Below are 11,631 nucleotides of genomic sequence, written 5' to 3'. Positions count from 1 at the left end.
GATTTGACAAAACGCAAAGAAGTTACCTATGTAAAATTTCTAAAAATAGCTACAGCACTCGACCCAAGGTTTAAGAATCTGAAGTGCCTTCCAAAATCTGAGAAGGATGAGGTGTGAACCATGCTTTAGAACTCTAAAAAGAACAACACCCTGATGTGGAAACGATAGAACTCGAACCACCAAAAAAGAAAATTAACCGTCTGCTGGTGGCATCTGACTCAGATGATGAAAATGAACATGCGTCGGTCCGTACTGCTTTGGATCGTTATCGAGCAGAACCCATCATCAGCGTGGATACGTTCTCTGGAATGGTGGTTGAAGCATGAAGGGCATATGAATCTTTAGCACACCTGGCATGTAAATATCTTGCAACACTGGCTATAGCAGTGCCATGTGAATGCCTGTTCTGACTTTCAGGTGACGTAAATAAGAAGTGGGCAGCATTATCTCCTGCAAATGTGAATACACTTGTTTGTCTGAGCGATTGGCTGTACAAGAAGTAGGACTGAGGGGACTTGTAGGGTCTAAAGTTTTACATTGTTTTGTGTTTGAATGCAGTTATTTTTGTACATAATTCTTCGTTTGTAAGTTCAACTTTCATGATAAAGAGATTGTACTACAGTTGTAATGGGGGAATTGAAAAATACTATTTCTTTTATCATTTTTACAGTGCAAACATTTGTAAAAAATATATAAAGTGAGCAGTGTACACTTTGTATTCTGTGTTGTAATTGAAATCAATATATTTGAAAATGTAGAAAACATCCAAACATTTAAATAAACGGTATTTTATTATTGTTTAACAGCACGATTAATTGCAATTTTTTAATCATGTGATTAATTTTTTGAATCGCTCGACAGCCCTATTTAGAATGAAAACAAGATAGAGCAGTTTTCTTTTCTTCCATACAGAAGCTATGAAACGGAACATGATCTCATAATAACACATTAATCCGTGGACATCCCCAATTGAAAACCATAAAATAAAAACCATAAAATAGAACACCATAAAATAAAAATAAATTATTTTAAATTAGGTTGAAAATTTGAATTAATAATATAATTTTTGTACAACTCCTAATATGCTGGCTTCACCATAGGCTCCACTGGAGGATTGAATTCTGATGGTTTTTCTTTTGAAAATATAATGTACCAACAACAATTAATAATGGGGTCCTAGAGAACTGCGAGCATTTACAGCTCTTTATAAGTAAGAGTATTAAGAATAAGAGCAGTCCTATTCTTTATCTTTAAAAGTAAACCCATTTGTAACCATGCTGAACCAGAGAGGAATGAAACTTAATTTGAAACAAAGCCAAAAGGAACTTTGTCCAAACTTTGTGTCACTGATGGAATAGGGATTATTCTGAAGAACAGCAGCATGCAGTGTTGGTGAACACTGATATTTGTCAGGTGTCTATTTCCTTCTACCTTTCTGACTGGGTTTTTTTTTCTATTGGGTTCAACAGCCACTTGTTTTCTATACTCAGTATATCCATGGCCTTACATTATGTATGTGAATAGTTTATTCTCTCACCCTGGAGCTGATTGCTACAGTTACAAAGAATCCTGTTATATGGCATCTCCAGGCACTATAAATGGGAGGGCTTTGATGACCAAATCCAACTGCCAGCTCATTAACTAGACTGGAAGTGGAGGAGAGAAGCTGAAGAGATTTGGATTTATCAAAGCAGTGGCAAAACATGATTGAGATTTTGCCAGAAAAGCATAGCCCCCTGCATCCATCTCTAACCTTTATTAAAAATGTTTGGAGAATCATTTTAAGTGATCTTAAATGTGTCAGCTGCAAAGAGCTTGTAAAATCCATTTTCTGTCTTATTGATTACTCTAAAAAGCTGAAAGCATTGAGGAGGGAAGTTTCATATGCATGTACCTTCCCTAATGTAATTACTAAACATTCAGAATAAAATGGATGGAAAGTTTTTTGTGTATGCTTTAAATTTATTATATTACCTAATATAAATTTGGTTAACGCTAACTTTTCTCTTGTATAATAAATCAGTCACATTTAGAAATAAAAACATCACAGTATTTGTCAAATATTGTTTGTTTTCTGAGCACTTCTGCTACCAAGGCATCCCACCTTAAAAAGTCTCCAGACTATTTATGCTTTGTATTCTGGCCCAAACTCCCCCCTTGGTTACACTGGTGCAATCATATTAACCTCTGCACAAGGCTTCTTTTTTTGTCCACTAATCAAACTCTTTATATGCTTTTCTTCTCTCTAGGACAACGCTCCCCTCCGTCCTCTGTATCCGACTAAATTGATCCCCGCAACTAAGTCCCCATTACATCCACAGTCTATCTGCCATGCTGACTGTCTAACCCCCGGGCCCTTCAGTCATTTGTCTTCCATCTTATGCGATGTTCATGACAGTTCTTATAGGCCTTACAGTCACAACGCTTTGTATAATAAGGTGAGCCTTCGGTGCTGCTATTGTCTTGTGTCAAGTCTGATGTAATTCAGCATTCTTCTGCTGGACTGGAAAATAAATTTTACAAGTGGATGGAGTTCAGCTGTGGCTTTAGACCACACCCCTATGTTGGGACAGGGGAGCTGCCCAGGAGATGCTCTGGGAGACGTTGTGCCACAGACAGACATAATATCTCCTGGAGCTTCAGGGAATAATGGCTGTATCATCACCCTTTCACAATGCAGAACTTGTGCTCCACTCCCCCTTCCTTCCCTCCCCCGCAAGAACTTATTTTGCCATCCTTCATGAGTGTGTGGTGGGAGGAAAGGTCAGATCCTGACTTCCCCTCTCCATCCCCAGTTCTGCTGTAGGAGCAAGGCTCACACTATCCTTGCACTCAGGGACTATAACCTTATAAACATTTACTGGTGCTTAACTTTCCTTATTGAGGAGTCCCATTAAAGCCAATGAATTTAAAGCTAACTAGATGTGTAAGTGTTTGCTGCATTGGCACTTACGATTGTGCCCAGCTACTGTTTGGGGGCATTTGTGTGGAAAGAAAGTCCCAGGTCCTCAAAGGTATTTAGATGCTTAACCCTCATTGAAATCAATGGCAGTTAAGTGTCTAAATACCTCTGAATATCTAAACTGAAGCTTCTTACTCCCTCTCACTTTCTTATTTACCTTGAAGGAATTAGACAAAATCTGGCCAAAAGGCTTAGCCCAATATGACATGGAAGTTAATCCTATCCTTGCCTTGAGACAGTTTGCATTTCTTTAAAAGTGATTTGATTAAAAGAGCATGTGGGGGCTGTTTCTTTATGCTGTATCACAGTTTCTTCTTCAGGGGAAACTAAAATCTTGAGATTCCCATAACGATTATTGGTTATTGTTTGTTCACTTCATTAGATTTATACAGGCTTTAAAAAACCACAAATATGAAAATGTGCTAATCTACGTTTTGCTAAACTTTCCAGACATTTTTACTTACTCAGTAATTTACAGTGAGATATTTTCAAGGTTGCTGCTTCATAAGGGGACAATTTTAATGACCAGTTCACACAGCCAAAAGGATTTTGGCAGATTGGGTCAAAAGAAATTTGATGAGGTTCAACAAGGTCAAGTGCATAGTCCTGCACTTAGGACAGAAGAATCCCATGCACTGCTACTGGCTGGGGACCGACTAGCTAAGCAGCAGTTCTGCAGAAAAGGACCTGGGATTACAGTGGATTAGAAGCTGGATATGAGTCAACAGTGTACCCTTGTTGCCAAGAAAGCTAACGACATATTGGGCTGCATTAGTAGGAGATTGCCAGCAGATCAAGGGAAGTGATTATTCACCTCTATTCGGCACTGGTGAGGCCACATCTGGAGTACTGCATTCAGTTTTGGGCCCCCACTACAGAAAGGATGTGGACAAATTGGAAAGAGTCCAGCGGAGGGCAACGAAAATGATTAGGGGGCTAGGGCACATGACTTATGAGGAGAGGCTGAGGGAACTGGGCTTATTTAGTCTGCAGAAGAGAAGAGTGAGGGGGGGATTTGATAGCAGCCTTCAACTACCTGAAAGGGGGTTCCAAAGAGGATGGCGCTCGGCTGTTCTCAGTGTTGGCAGATGGCAGAACAAGGAGCAATGGTCTCAAGTTGCAGCGGGGGAGGTCTAGGTTGGATATTAGGAAAAACTATTTCACTAGCAGGATGGTGAAGCACTGGAATGGGTTACTTAAGGAGGTGGTGGAATCTCCATCCTTGAAGGTTTTTAAGGCCTGACTTGACAAAGCCCTGGCTGGGATGATTTAGTTGGGGTTGGTCCTGCTTTGAGCAGGGGGTTGAACTAGATGACCTCCTGAGGTCCAGGGCCGGCTCCAGGCACCAGCGCAGTAAGGAGGTGCTTGGGGCGGCCAAGGGGAAGGGGCGGCACATCCGGCTCTTAGGCGGCAATTCGGTGGCGGGTCCCTTGGTCCCTGTCGGAGGGAAAGACCCGCCGCCGAAGAAGAAAGCAGCGCAGTGGAGCTGCCGCCGAAGTGCCGCCGATTGCGATCGCGGCTTCTCCCCCCCCCCCCCCCCCGCTGCTTGGGGCGGCAAAAACCCTGGAGCCGGCCCTGCTGAGGTCTCTTCCAACCCTAATCTTCTATGATACTATGATTCTATGATACAGACATAGCCGAAGAATGAATCTTTTGTTCTAAAGTGGGAATTTGCCACCACTAATCAACAGCAAAGGCATTTCTAGAGAGTATGAGACACCCTGTGCTTGAAAAGAAAGAGGGATGTTCCAGAGACTTAAGTAATCAACTCAGAATCCTTATTAATATTGTGATACAGCAGGTTCAGGGGGCAGTAGAAGAGGGGAGATGTATAAGCCCTAGGCTAATAAAGGCATTGTTCCCTATAGACTAGGGAAGGTTACTACAGGTTAATTGGAGCATCTGTAGCCAAATAAGGCCCTGTCAGGAACCTAATGAAAAACTCCTGCTTCAGGCAGACAGGATGGAGCAAGGAAGGAGAGAGGACTGGAGCGTGGAGGAGTGTTGCTGAGAATTGAAAGGCCAGCAAACTGGAGGAAGGGATAGCTCAGTGGTTTGAGCATTGGCTTCCTAAACCCAGGGTTGTGAGTTCAATCCTTGAGGGGGCTATTTATGGATCTGGAGCAAAAATCTGTCTGGGGATTGGTCCCGCTTTCAGGAGGGGGTTAGACTAGATGACCTCCTGAGGTTCCTTCCATCCCTGATATTCTATCCCTGTGCAGCTAGTCCTAAATAAAAACAGGTTTCCCCCATTAGATAAATTGATTCTGATCTAGCTGGACTCTGTGCCCTCCAGCATTGTTGCTCTTATCACTACTCCTGGATCTTAAAAGACCACAAGTAAGATAAGATTATTGCTATTCCACTTTTAATGTCTCCTTCTCTTTTCTTCTTCTTTCCCTCCTAAGTGATATCAGGGCTGGATTAAGGCACCAGCACTTTAGGCATGTGCATAGGTCTCCAAATCCAGGAGTCATGTGATTACATCAGAATTTCAGCTTTCATTTAAAACCCCCCACCACGTTTCTGGTCCTTGTCATATGTGTGACCGGAGTGTAACCAATGCAGTGATGCCTGGACGGAGCCTGAAACAGCTCTGAGAGGCGACGTGAGCTGTCCTTGCTCCCTGCTCTGGGGGTCCCCGCCACCCAAGAGAGGATTCTGTGCATGGCTGGAGAAGAATAGTGAGCTGGCTCAGCCCACCCATATAAGCAGATGCAATCCAATTACTAGACCAAGTAATGGAGAATCCCCTACAGTCACCCAGGCCTCTGGATGGCAGTGGAACATCTGCTCTATTGCTTCTGGAAGGGAAAAGGGGGCCCATTCTGCTGCTCCTCTAGAGAAGGCTGTGGGAGTAGAGTCATCGGTGGCCGTATGTCCTGGTGAGCCTAGGACATTAGATTGCCTTTATTCAGTCCGGGGTGACACCCCTTTTTTAATACAAGAGAGGTAATCCTCTGCTATGCAAAGTAACTGGTGAATCAAGAAGCCAAGGGGAGATGCTACCAGATCAGCATTTTGCTGCTGATCCTTCTTCTGTAAGTAAAAACCCTCCTCCTGTAGATCCTCCCTTGGGTTCCACTGTGATTTTACATCCTCTAAAATTGTTTCTACTCCTGATATATTATACATGAGTCAATCCACTACTTTCCAGGTCCCAGGTTAAAAGGGGGATTCCATTAGTAGTTCTGTCAACAGACTCATTCTGCTCCTATTCATATGGAGACAATATTGGATTAAATATTGGAGAAGAAAACGATAAAATATCAATTGGAGTGTGCGTGTGGCAGGGGAGATTTTCACAGGCACAAACGAGACATAGGTGGAAAACTCTCACTGACTCTCAAACTCTCATTTGAATTTTTGTCCATGTGAGTTGGGCACTTAACTCCCATTTGTACCTGTGAAAATCTCCCTTTCAATTAATATCTTTACTAGCAAAATCCCAACATTTGATTTGGGATAATGTTGCTCTTCAAAGACGTGTAGAGAATTTGAAAAAGGGTTTGCCCCAATCCTGCAAACCCTTTTCAGACAAACAGCCTTTACACAGATATTATTTATATGAGTGAAGATTGCAGGGTCAACATATAATACAAACCTTCAGATGGTGAATTTTCTCTGCTTTGATTATAGTCACATGGCATGTGTGAGACTTCAATCCTGCAACTTGCTTCACACACCCTGGACCTGACTAGAGCCCCTTCAAAGTCATTGAGTGTCTGCATGGACACAGGGATCTGTCTGGCATAACTAATTGCAGGATTAACACCTTAGTTTGTATGGAGACTATTTAAAGGAATCTTTAAGTGTTTTTCACACTGCACCACTTTGATAATGTAATGAACTCAGCAGTGTTTACCCACTAGAGTTTAAATTCTGATTCACGGCATCATAACAGGAATTGACATCCTATTTGCTAACGTTATCTTTGCTACGAATGGAAACTGCATTTCAAGGTTGCCATGGAAAAGTATTTCTTTTTTTCCCGACATCACACAAGTTACTTGTTGTCCTAGGTGAGAGTTTCTCTCTTTTGAACGTTGATATTTAAATGTTGAATTTTAACTTCTGGACTCTGGTAGGCATGCATTTTTATCAATATTATTTTTTCTATAATCCAGCAAAATTACTTTGGAGGTAACAAAGAAACTAAGTCTATGTCTATACTGGCAGAGGTTTTTCACCGAGAGTTTGGTTGCTTATAAAAAAGCGTTTAAAGAAAATCATTGTTGTTTGTTCACATTGTCTTCCACTGGCGGCATAGCGTATTCACACTTGTGGCACTTGCATCGGCAATCAGAACAGTGCACTGTGGGTAGCTATCCCACAGAGCAGCTCTCCCCCTTCTGCCGCCAAGTCTTGTGTGAAGGTGCAGGGGGTTGTGGCGCATCATGGGTCCGGGCTCAATGCCCCATGATGCACTGCTTTCTGTCCCAGCATTCCATGTGCTTTTGTCTTCAGTTCGCGGTATTTTTCAACATCCCTTGTTTTCTTCTTGCCTCGCCACATCTATCTGCAGGAATGGATTCCATGCTGATTTCCACTGCTCTGCTAGCTATCACTAGCATATCGTGAATAGCAGTGGAGTTAATTTTGAAGTTATAAAGGCAAACGCAGTCACAGTTGCCTGACGCAGGGTCTGACATGGAAAGCAGCAATATTAAATTGCTTTTGGCATTCACAAAACAGCTGAACACAGTGGAACGTCACTTTTGGGCTTGGGAAACTAGCACAGAGTGGTGGGATCACATAATTATGCAGGTCTGGGATGATGAGCAGTGGCTACAGAACTTTCAGATGCAGAAAGCCACCTTCCTGGAACTGTGTGCTGAACTCATCCCAGCCCTGCAGCGCAAGGACACCCAAATAAGAGCTACCCTCTTAGTGGAGAAGCATGTGGCAATCACAGTGTGGAAGCTGGCGACTCCAGACTGCTACCAGTCAGTTGCGAACCAGTTTGGAGTGGGGACGTCGACTCTTGGGGCTATGTTAATGCAAGTGTGCAAGGCCATTAATCACATCCTGCTGTGAAAGACCATGACTCTTGGCAGCGTGCGTGAAATTGTGGATGGATTATGGAAATCCATCTCTGCAAACTGCAGTGGAGTGATAGATGGCAAGCATATTCCAATCTGGCACTGGATTACCTTGCAATGGAATACATCAATCGGAAGGGGTACTTCTCCATGATTTTGCAGGCACTTATGGATCACCATGGGCATTTCACTGACATCAGTGCAGGGTGGTCCAGAAAAGTGCATGATGCCAATATCTTTAGGACACTGGCCTGTACAGAAAGCTGCAAGCAGGGACTTTCTTTCCAGACCAGAGGATCACCATAGGGGAAGTCAAAATGCCCATAGTGATCCTGGGAGACCCAGTGTACCCCTTAATGCCATGGCTCATGAAGCCATACATGGATGAGCAGTAAGGAGCAGTTCAACAATTGTGGATAGCTTTGCAGAAAGGGATAGCAGTAAGGAGCAGTTCAACAACAGGCTGAATAGGGGCAGAATGACCATTGAATGTGTGTTTGGCTGATTAAAGGCACGCTGGCAATGCCTGTATGGCAGGTTAGACTTTAATGAGGAAAATGTTCCCATGGTTATAACCGCGTGTTGTACGCAGCATATTTGTGAAGGGAAGGGTGAAAAATTTACTCAGGGGTGGACTGCCGAGGCAGAACACCTGGCTGCTGATTTTGCTCTTGGCAGTGGAGGTGGGGTCACCGCCTAGGATAGTCTCCAACGCCTTATAAAACCAGCAGGTCTGGGAAGTAACACTGAAGCGATGGTTTGCCTCCCTTGCCTTGTGGTACGTATTCCTCAGCTCCTTCACCTTTGTTCTGCACTGCAGCGTGTCCCGCTCATATCCCTTGTCATGCAAGGTACACGTGATCTGGCTGTAGGTATAGAAATTCCTACGGCTAGAGGGCAGTTGGGACTGCACAGCCTCCTCTTTCCAAACACTCATCAGATCCATTAGCTTCGCAGTGGTCCAAGCAGGAGATTGTTTGCTGTGTGGAGCCGCCATGGTCACCTGGAAGGGAGGATGCAATATGAGCTGTTCACGCTGAGCAAATAGGAAGGAGAATTTCAAAATTCCCAGGGCTTTAAAGGGGGAGGGGTGGAAGGTTGTTTACCTGGCAGCAGGGCAGCAGAGTTGAAACTGCTGACCAGAGTGGTCAGGATGGGCATTGTGGGACACCTTCCGGAGGCCAATAACAGTGCTAAAATCAAGCATGGGTGTCTACACTAGCACTACGGCAATAAAACCTTAGCACAAAAAGGCCTTATGTCTCTCGTTGAGGTGGTTTTTTTACAGCGCTGCAACTGAGGAGTTTGTTGCAAAAAGTGGCTTTGCAGTGTGTACACCTCTGCTGTTTCATTGCCAAAAGCTGCCTTATGGTGAAAAACCTTAGCAGTGTAGACCAGCCCTACGATAGAGATAAAGCTGGGAAAATTGTTAGTGAAGTCTCCTCTACAGATGTGAACATGTAGCTGCCAGAGAATGTTAAAGCTTACTATTATGGTATCTCCTGTGTGCATTTCTCTCTGGCACTGGTTGGAATTTGTGGGCAAACAAACAGCAGGCAGTTTCCTTACTTAGAAATCCAACCTTACCTGTCCAGTGAGTTCTGTGCCCAAAAGAAGCTGTCTCTCTGCTTCCTCCCAGGGCCACATTCATGAATGCTTCCCTTGTTTATTGCCTCTCATGCATACATACACACTCAGTGACAAACAATCCATCTCCTAGCCCTTGTGTTTTCAGTCAGTCCCAGGGAACTCCCTAAAATCACAGGCTTTGTGAAAAGGCTCTGTGATTTCCTATTGTTTCCAGTTAGCACTGCATACTGGGAGTTAAATCTCTCCTTCCATTTGGCATGAGTAGTTAGCACACCTATCAACCTTAATGAGATCAGAGATTATCTCTAGATTAATGTCCCATATGATGGTGGCCATTAACATCTTCTGGCATAACAATGCCATTCCAGGAAGCAAAACCATTCATATTTAACTGCACCAAAGATAACAGGAAATCTGATTCCAACTGATAATTTGCTTTTAGTCTACGGCCTTGGCGAGTTAAACGCTGTAAAGGCTCCCCCAGCACTGTAACTCACTCCCCGTCACACTGGCAAGGCATTTGTAGCGCTGTATCTCCGTGATTGCAGCGCTGCATGTACTCCACCTCTCCGAGAGGAATAGCGAGTATTGCGCCAGTGTGGCCGCCCAATGCGCTGTGAATGGCCTCCAGAATTATTCGGCAGTATCCCACAATGCCTGTTCTAGCCACTCTGGTCATCAGTTCAAACTCTACTGCCCTGGCCTCAGGTAACCAACCATGTGACCCACCCTTTACATTCCCCGGGAATTTTAAAAATCCCCTTCCTGTTTGCTCAGCCCAGCATGGTGTGGAGTACTATCAGCGAATCTTTCCAGGTGTCCATGCCTCCACACGCCAAGCGAGCCCCAGCATGGAGCAATGGCGAGTTGCTGGACCTCAACAGTGTTTGGGGGGAGGAAGCTGTACAGTCCCAGCTGCGCTCCAGCCGTAGGAATTACGATACCTTCGGGAAGGTATCAAAGGACATGATGGAAAGGGGCCATGACTGGGACGCCTTGCAGTGCAGGATTAAAGTGAAAGAGCTGCAGAGTGCCTACTGCAAAGCCCGTGACGCAAACGGCCGCTCGGGTGCTCCCCCCGCGACCTGCCGATTCTACAAAGAGCTGGATGCGATACTTGGGGTTAACCGCACCTCCACTCCGAGCACCACCATGGACACTTCAGAGCCGGTGTGAGGAGGAAATTGGGAGTGATGGTGGTGGGCCGGATGGAGACACCCCGGAATCCCTGGAGCCATGCAGCCAGGAGCTCTTCTCGAGCCAGGAAGAAGGTAGCCAGTTGCAGCGGCCGGTACTTGGTGGAGGACAAACAGAAGAGCAGGTTCCCGGTAAGCGGGTTTTTTTTTCGGGAAGGAATTTTTTTGGTGCGGGCTCTTTGGGAGAGGAGGGTTAGGCATGCATGCCTAGATGCGGAATAGTGCATTGATGTGGTTTATCACATCGCGGTAATCGGCCTCAGTAATCTCCTCGAATGTCTCATCCAGAATGTGTGCAATGCGCTTGCGCAGGTTTATCGGGAGAGCCACTGTGGTCCTTGTCCCAGCCAGGCTAACGTGTTCACGCCACTGTGCTGCGAGGGGCGGGGGGACCATTGCTGCACACAGGCAAGCTGCATATGGGCCAGGGCGGAAGCCGCATTGCAGTAGAAGACCCTCCCTTGCTTCCCAGGTCACCCTCAGCAGCAAGATATCGTCCAGGACGAACTCCTGTGGAAAATGTTGGGACAGTGTTCAGTGTTGGTGCCCCCTGAAGCTGTTGGCTCTCCCCAAGGCACAGAAACCCAGAGGACAGTGCAGCCCTGAAACAATCAGTCCCCCTTACTCACCATTTTGAAAAAAGCAACAGAGGGTCCTGTGGCACCTTTGAGACTAACAGAAGTATTGGGAGCATAAGCTTTCGTGGGTAAGAACCTCACTTCTTCAGATGCAAGTAATGGAAATCTCTAGAGGCAGGTATATATTAGTGTGGAGATAACGAGGTTAGTTCAATCAGGGAGGGTGAGGTGCTCTGCTAGCAGTTGAGGTGTGAACACCAAGG

The 11,631-nt window shown here is 44.9% G+C and overlaps 1 protein-coding gene and 1 long non-coding RNA gene across 15 annotated transcripts in view; both read left to right on the top strand.

The window, feature by feature from the left end:
* The window catches only part of MLIP (muscular LMNA interacting protein), a 166,274-nt gene that overhangs the window by 131,479 nt on the left and 23,164 nt on the right, over positions 1-11,631 (top strand). For 11 of the 14 annotated variants that reach the window (XR_004645227.1, XM_034766319.1, XM_034766310.1 and 8 more), the window contains one exon: positions 2,250-2,438. The exons of the other annotated variants lie outside the window; for them this stretch is intronic. Coding sequence is in view for 10 of the 11 variants with exons in the window: in XM_034766319.1 (XP_034622210.1) it covers positions 2,250-2,438 (189 nt within the window). In the remaining variant the exon portion in view is untranslated. The remainder of the gene's footprint in view (positions 1-2,249; positions 2,439-11,631) is intronic. 14 annotated transcript variants of the gene reach the window in all.
* Positions 10,884-11,631, top strand: part of LOC117875224 — a 1,484-nt gene continuing 736 nt past the window's right edge. Inside the window, exon 1 of the long non-coding RNA XR_004645229.1 lies at positions 10,884-10,922. This is a non-coding gene — a long non-coding RNA (uncharacterized LOC117875224). The remainder of the gene's footprint in view (positions 10,923-11,631) is intronic.

Source organism: Trachemys scripta, chromosome 3 (assembly GCF_013100865.1).
Source record: "Trachemys scripta elegans isolate TJP31775 chromosome 3, CAS_Tse_1.0, whole genome shotgun sequence".
Taxonomy (NCBI): Eukaryota; Metazoa; Chordata; order Testudines; family Emydidae; genus Trachemys; species Trachemys scripta.
Note: the sequence above shows the minus strand (reverse complement) of the source record. Positions and strands in the feature narration are given on the sequence as shown.